The following is a 7,639-nucleotide window of genomic DNA, read 5'->3' on the forward strand; positions in this document are numbered from 1 at the left end:
ACATAATCTTTTACCTACTACACACAACATGAAGTGGGGACCACGCTCGAATTATTTAATAAGGGGCGAGGCCCACATGTTTGTGAGGGGGGATACGATTCGATAACCCATGTACAAGGATTAAACATCTTAATTCTTGAGAACAATGGGAATTAAACAGGGCCATAATTAAGTGGCGAAAGGTATCGGACAGAAAAAGTTGGAAAGGGCAAATCGGGGAAAGCCAAACTCACACGTGTACAAGCACTCACACGAGCGAGTCATGCAGTCAGTACGGGTTGCCATTCTACTGTTTTCCCGCAGCCTCTCGTTAATTTCCCCATTCGCCGTTTGCTATTTCTAGAGAGAGAAAGTAGGGAGAGAATTTGATCTCATCATTTCTACAAAAACAGCGGGCGACCTGAGATCAAATCCAAATTCTCAACAAATTTTGAAGAGAAAATCATGTGGAGAAGGCTCTCTGTGCAGCTTCGAACTCTTGCCTGGACGCAGTCGGCTCCGAATTGCACTCGAATTACGGAAACATTATCCTCTCCAGCTTCGCATCAGTCAGTCAAGTCGTTGCCTCTCGTCTATCGCCTATTTAGTACCGAATCTGGTACGCTCCAAACCCTAAATTTCTTGTATTTTGGATATATATCTGTGCAGTGATTAGTAACCGTAACATTCTCTTTGTGGTGATTGTGCACGGATTCGGATGAGAAAGAGTTTTATTGGTTTTTATGTTTGTTTTGGTTGATAAAATGTGTTTAAAGGAAATGTGGTTAAGAAAGTTGAGGATGTAATGCCAATTGCAACTGGTCATGAGCGTGAAGAGCTTGAAGCTGAGCTTCAAGTGAGTTTTTATTGTTTCATTCATTATGAAGGTTTATTTTGTGTTATAGATACAATATTGATTGTTTTTCTGAATGTTTTCTGCTGATATTTGTTGGATTACATTTCATCAGGGAAAGGATATACTGGAAATTAACCATCCATCCGGTCCCTTTGGTACAAAGGTTAGAGCTAAATCTTTTGTTTCATAAAAGTTCCGTGTGTATTTATTACTAACTTGTTTTTGATGGTCACCAGTTGTCATTAGCTGATGATTAGCTATGGTGATGTAGTAATTATTACTTGAAAGCTTTGATGCCACATGGAAAAAAGCATGTCAATACATAGTTCGGCCAGATTGGCTTCAATCCCTACTCTTAAGAAATTTTGGATTTCAGATTAATCTAGTACATACTGCATGAAATCATGTCAACATTGCTAACTTGTTAGCACTTTAAAAAAAGATGTTAGGAGATTATGATCATCGATAATTATTGACCCACGTGCTACGGCGACGTTTCCTTGAATTTCTTTTGCTTTTTCTTTAGTTTTCCCTCTATTTGCTCCTTTCAGCTACAATACAAAATAATATTAATACCCCTTTGATGTTTACAGATACTTGTATCTCTTGCGTTTTTACTGCTATTTTATTAATTTTGATTTTGATGTCAAACAGAAAAGTTCTGTAAATTAATATTTTATATGTGCTCAAAATGTTAGATTTTGAGTTATGTAAGAAACAAATTATGTATTCTTCCTGTCTTTTTCAACATAGAAAATGTTTTTAAACGTACATGATTTGTTACATTTCTCTAATGTTTATGATTTGTTAAATTTCTCTCACCTTTTTTCCAGAGGAAATTTTTTTGAAGATCCATAAAATCCTTTTTCCAATAAATGTGAAACTTTTCCTATGCTTGAGGTTGTAACCTATGATTTTTTATCAGTGAGTGATGGAAATCAATGCAACAACTGGTAAAAGAATGGAAACAACAGAAAATTGAGCATTTCCATGCTCATTTGGACTTTTTGAGGAAGTCATAGCGTTGGTCCAAATAAATGAACATTGTTAGTTGAGTACTTTAAGTTTATCATTTTTAAAGAAGTCTATAATAGCTGCAGCTGGTCCTAGAAATATGGTTGTAAACCCATTTTTGGGAAGGAAGAAATAACATCGAACATTGCAGTAATTAGAGTTTTCTTTTGGGTTTTGAGGTGCAAACCAATCTTAAGTCTCATTTTCAGTCTATGAATTAAAAGATTCCACATTTTTCCTTCATTTTTGACATGAGATCAGTTTCCTATAATGACTACACGACCTGGGAGTTTTATGGAGAGTTACACTTGCTCTATGTACTAAAGTGGCTCGTACAAATTTTCTTTACCTTTTCCATTCCAAAGTCTAGACTATTACCTGCTAACTTTCTTTTGTTAAAAATTATCACAAGTGGTGTATTCTTATTGCGTCTTATTACTCTTTACCAGTACACCATAATTTTGGGAAGAAAAACAATACAAAGAATCTTCTTCTGATATAAAGGATCCGTCATGTATCTCATACCCTTGTCGTTATGTGTTATGCCGACACGGTTACTACTTCCAAAACGAAGAGTCAAGCAACATAGAAAATAACTATGTCAGGGCGTTACTGTTGAGAATTACTATTTTTCATTAGACCACATGTTACTTAATGCTTGGGCCAAATGTTTCGTTTCAGGTTGGATCAGTTTCGGTTAATATTAGTGAAAGAGACAACTAGATACTAACTAAAGCTAGACGTAAAGTTCAGTGACCATTTTGGAACTAATTACAGATGAATGACTAAAATGAAACAAAGCCCAAAGTTCAGTGAGTGTTTTGAGTTTTTTGCCCTTCTTTTCGATCTTTCCACAATTTCAAATTTGATACGGTGCTTTCTTTAAATTTCATTTTCTTGCAGGAAGCACCTGCTGTTATCGAGTCTTACTATGACAAAAGAATCGTGGGATGTCCTGGTGCTGAAGGCGGTTAGTGCCAATCTGCCATCTGCAGTTTTTCATAGTAAATGAGTTATCAAGTTCTGCTTCACAATCCAATATCTTATTTTCCTCTGACCGTTTCTTATCCACCCTTGAAATTTAATAGAAGATGAGCATGATGTTGTTTGGTTCTGGCTAGAGAAAGGCAAGCCACATGAATGCCCAGTATGCTCGCAGTACTTCGTGGTAAGTGCTGGATCAAACTTTACTAAGCCCCTATTTGGTTTGGATCAAAATTAGATTTTGATAAAAGTTGGTGAAATTTGTGGTTGAAAAGTTATAGGTCCCATGAAATGTGTGGCTGAAAATGAGTTGTAAGAAGTGGGGGACAAACAGGGGCTAAATATCCTCTGGCCATGAGATGAGCTGATGTGATAAATGCAGACTGTAATTAAGCCCCTGTTTGACTATTGTAATTTGAAAACTCTTTTAAATATACTCATTTTCAATCATACATTTATACAATAAAATATTTTGCGCATAAATCAAAACATTTCCCTACTTTTTAACCCCACATTCTTCTAAAACCATTATTCAAAACATTGTTTTTCCCAAATAATGGTTTTCAAACAAGGGCTTTGTTTTTACTTGCCAGTAGAATGCAGTCATTATTTGTACGAGAGTCTTTAGTTGCTCTGCTTGGAATTATGTTAATTTGTAGCCCAATTGGATCTCATTTGTATTATATTCAGGAAATAAGTGAACCTCTGGTTCATTGCTTTTATGTAGGTACAAATGGTTCTAGGTCAAGTTATTGACAATTCTCTCTTTGTTTGCAGTTAGAAGTGGTTGGCCCGGGTGGACCTCCTGATGGACATGGCGATGATGAAGACGATCAACATTAATTATGCACGGCAATTTTCCTGCCAGAATAAATCTGGTGAGGTGATGAGGGAATACTTAGAAACTTGGGGATTCAAAAGCTTTGTGCTTTGCTTGATTTTGATGAATTTTATGTTCTTATGGTTGCTTTTGCAACAGTTGAATCTGTTGATCTTTCTTGATAGTTTTGGGGATTTAAACACGGCCCATTTTTCCATTTGAAATACCCACTCTCGCCCTTTTTCAGGCATGTCAAAATAATCGATGGATACATTTAGTTCATTTGTTATTGGACCTTAGACACGAGTATATGTGCCTGTTTGTGTATTCTAGTTCTTTCATTCCTTGATATAAAGCCCCTATTTGGAATTCTATTTTAAACTCATTCTTCATTCAATTTCTAGTCGTAGGATTTTGTTCGTGTTCAACTACGTCTCTCTATAAAAATAGCTGCTATAGATGGTTTGAATTTTAGTAGGAATTTTGTTCATTAGTTTATGTTCAACGAATTGATTGATATAACAACAGTAAAGATCTTGAATACATTCGAGGTAGGTCTCTTGAACAACTTCAAGGCATAGCCACCTTGAAATAATGAGCAATGCATGGAAAGACGCCTTAAATCCTCTTCTTTATTATGTAATGATGACGAAAAACTTCCTCCTCTACATAGATGATTCGAAAATATTCCTCTAGATCCATGTGATTGCATAACCAATGCTATCAACAATAACAAGAACATAATGAGAAATCGACTTTTTCCAATCACAATCAACCATGACGTGGATTACGAGCACTAATCAACCTCACGTCATCAATCACTGGACCACATAGGGAGCCATCAATCTTCATGTGATAGAATGTACTCAAAAATCTAGTCCTCGTACGAGATGACACATCCACGAATCTGAGTTTAGTATGTTTGAACCCACCATTGCCCTTGGATTCGTAAGGAAATTGACCAATAATCTTGCCAGCCGATGCCTCAACCACCATTAATCCTTCACAAGAGTTCTTGGAATCCCCTATGGAGAATGATAGGTCATAGGTTTTTCCGGGCAAGGTTTTTACAACCTGTGCAAGAGCACTTTCCCTCCCTGCCACAAGTTCAACAGCTCGTTTGCCCTCGGGAACTGCAAAATGGTCAGAATCTATGTACTTTACTGCTTTAAGGGATTCAATCATCCATCCGAGCAGGGGAGAATGATCGTCCTCGATGTTTGGTGGGATTAGGGCACCCCATGATGTGTTTGGGAATATATATGGACCCTCTTCGAAATTTCCGTTCTTTAACATGTTGCCTGCAGAATCATGTTTAATAAGCATTAGAGATGTGTGTTGAAAATTTTAATCTAAGGACACGATATATGGTCAAATATATTGCATGTTTCTCTTTCTCAATCATGTCTAGACTCTAGTCTAGCATAGAGGTAGAAAGCCAGGCAGGCCATGCCATGGGTTAGCCAGTTTGAACAAGTTAGGTTGTTCGGACCTAACTCTGCAGACCCGAGGCCTTTGCAGGCTGGCCCACGTGGGCCTTTTTCCAACTTTTATAATGAAAAATGACCAAAATCGAAAAATTATTGGGCCTTAAATCTGTGTACATATCTAGTCTAGCATGTCAAATATATTATTCGTATTCATGAAGGGGAGTTATTATTTACCTCTTGGTCTTTTAGGAGAATTCATAGCCTTGAGAGCAACTGAATCAATAAGTGGACCACAGGCCTTATCCTTCTCCATTCCAGGATTATGAATCACTATCTGAATTTCATCAGATTCTGCTAAAAACCCCCATGAATATGAATCCCAACCATCACTACTATACATTGTTTGCATAGGTAACATTCCCCAATCCTTAGGCTCAGAGTTTGGTGACACAGAAACATTCAATCTCTCTTCTTGTGCACAAGTTCTTGAAGCACTAAATGAGAGTGAGTAAAACATTCCATTTTTAACCTTAACCCGAGTCTTGATCGACGCCTCGTCCCCTAGACGAACGGCGTGAACGCCTTCTGGAACCACCAGCAACATATCTCCTTGTTTGTGACCTGATTTTATGTACTCCACAAAACCTGAAATTTCCCAGTTAGGTATAGCATGAGGATCTATCACTTTGGTGCCTTTCAGTTGTGAAGGTTTTGGGCCTTGCTCAAAATTTCCATTAGGGAGTAATCCTGAAATTTTTTCAAATGCATAAGGAATATGAAAGCAGTACTGTGTATATTAGTCTAGAACTCAAAAACTACTCAGCAACAGTCAAACTAGCAACGCTAGGACGAACTACAAAAATATAGGAAATCACTGTCCATAGTTGTGTAAAAAAATAGGAATAAGTCTTGGTGTACGTAAAATATGTACATAAGGGTGTCCACATTCCTTACTCGCATGAGTTCCACTCCATGTGAGAAGTGTTGGTATCCCTATGTACCCAAATTATGTACACCAAGCACTTGGTTTGTGTACTTGATAAAACTAATAATTAACCTGTCCAAGCTAACATGGGGTGCCGTGTCTTGATAGTTGAACGAATAGATTAGGAATTTGAAATTTTCCAGGCTGGATCATGCAAATGTACATGTGAAATATCAAATTTATTATTCAGTCAGGACAACACTTTTTTTAAGGTTATTAGAATAACTCATGCGGCTGTCTTACGTGTCTCACATGGTGAGGTTGAAAGGAAAATAATTTAAGAACGTTATCTACTATATTGTTTAATAGAGTTCAATACTATCGATTGAAAATATGGATATAGTTTGAAACACAGTTCCATGTGACATTGAAGCATTGAGACGACCTTCTGAAGTAAAATAACACATGGAATAGTCCTTAGATTCTAAGAAAAGAAGCAACCAACAAATAACTTTACTATTTCGAGCAAATTTAATTTTAAATATGCGAATTATCACTGGATGGATCAGTATCTATATTAACTGAATTATATCTTTGAACTAGCAATGAAGAATTTCATCGTATTTCATCCAATTAAGCCCTTGTCTAGGAGCGATTTTTATCACTTTATAGTGAATTTTATACCGTTTATACAGTGTATGATACTGATAGGACAGCTGCAATTCTTGACCGAATCAAGTATAATGACCGATGTGTCCCTTTAAAATTTAATTCTCGGATTTTGAGAAAAGGACATTTCTTGTAATTTATTTCATGTTGAGTCAATAATTATGGCACAAATGGGACCACCTACATTTTCTACGATACAAAATTAGATTAAAATTTTATAAATATCACTCTCAGATGGGGCCTAAAGTAGATTTATAAAGTAAGTGAGGATCACAAAGTTTCCATACCGGTGCGTCCCAACTCGAGCCGTGTACTTGCAACTATGGCTCACGTGGTATATTTTAAGCATTTATCATCCAACGTTTAATTCATAAAATTTGACAATGATTGTAGTGACTTGAAATTTCCTGTGACTTTCCTTTTTTTATTCGGGAATTATATCGACTATGAAAAAAGCATAGATGGAGTTGTAGTTCTATCCATACAAAGATTGAGAAGAAAACAATTTATGGGTATAAATTTAAACAAAGCATAGCATAGAATTGAATAGCTTACCATCAAATAATGAGAATGCAAGATGGAAGCTGCTGCAAAGCAGCACTAACAGTACTATGTTTACACTCTTCTTCATAGTACTGGTGTCTCTTTGTGTGTGTGTGTGTGTGTGAGAGAGAGAGAGAGAGAGAGAGAGAGAGAGAGAGAGAGAGAGATGTCTGGATCAAAATGAAGAGGGGCAGAGGGGTTTATATATGTTTGAGGAGATGACAGAGTCCCCAAGCACAGAGGAAATAACAATAATTGCCATCAAGACTCAAGACAGTTATTTTGGTCATTTCATGCAGTTGACAGGATTTAGGATCCTAAGAATTCGTTAAAGATTAAATATAAAAGTAATGTTAATTATCATCATGATGATAAAACATAAGTAATGCGATAATCTATCATTCCTCACATTTCTCACT

General features: G+C 36.5%; 2 protein-coding genes across 2 annotated transcripts; one reads left to right on the top strand and one right to left on the bottom strand.

The window, feature by feature from the left end:
- Window positions 1-251: 251 nt before the first annotated feature.
- On the top strand, window positions 252-4,027 carry LOC111405173 (putative cytochrome c oxidase subunit 5b-like). Its single transcript, XM_023033942.1, has 6 exons — window positions 252-598; window positions 756-835; window positions 948-998; window positions 2,753-2,819; window positions 2,938-3,017; window positions 3,611-4,027. Exons 1-6 carry the CDS (start codon window positions 445-447, stop codon window positions 3,674-3,676), a joined length of 498 nt encoding a protein of 165 aa, XP_022889710.1. The 5' UTR covers window positions 252-444; the 3' UTR covers window positions 3,677-4,027.
- A 234-nt stretch (window positions 4,028-4,261) lies between these two features.
- Window positions 4,262-7,371, bottom strand: LOC111405172. The gene is made up of 3 exons (XM_023033941.1): window positions 7,233-7,371; window positions 5,318-5,830; window positions 4,262-4,954 (listed from the first exon to the last, which is right to left on the bottom strand). Exons 1-3 carry the CDS (start codon window positions 7,306-7,308, stop codon window positions 4,425-4,427), a joined length of 1,119 nt encoding a protein of 372 aa, XP_022889709.1. The 5' UTR covers window positions 7,309-7,371; the 3' UTR covers window positions 4,262-4,424.
- Window positions 7,372-7,639: the final 268 nt, after the last annotated feature.

This window comes from Olea europaea, chromosome 12, assembly GCF_002742605.1.
Source record: "Olea europaea var. sylvestris chromosome 12, O_europaea_v1, whole genome shotgun sequence".
NCBI classification, from domain to species: domain Eukaryota; kingdom Viridiplantae; phylum Streptophyta; class Magnoliopsida; order Lamiales; family Oleaceae; genus Olea; species Olea europaea.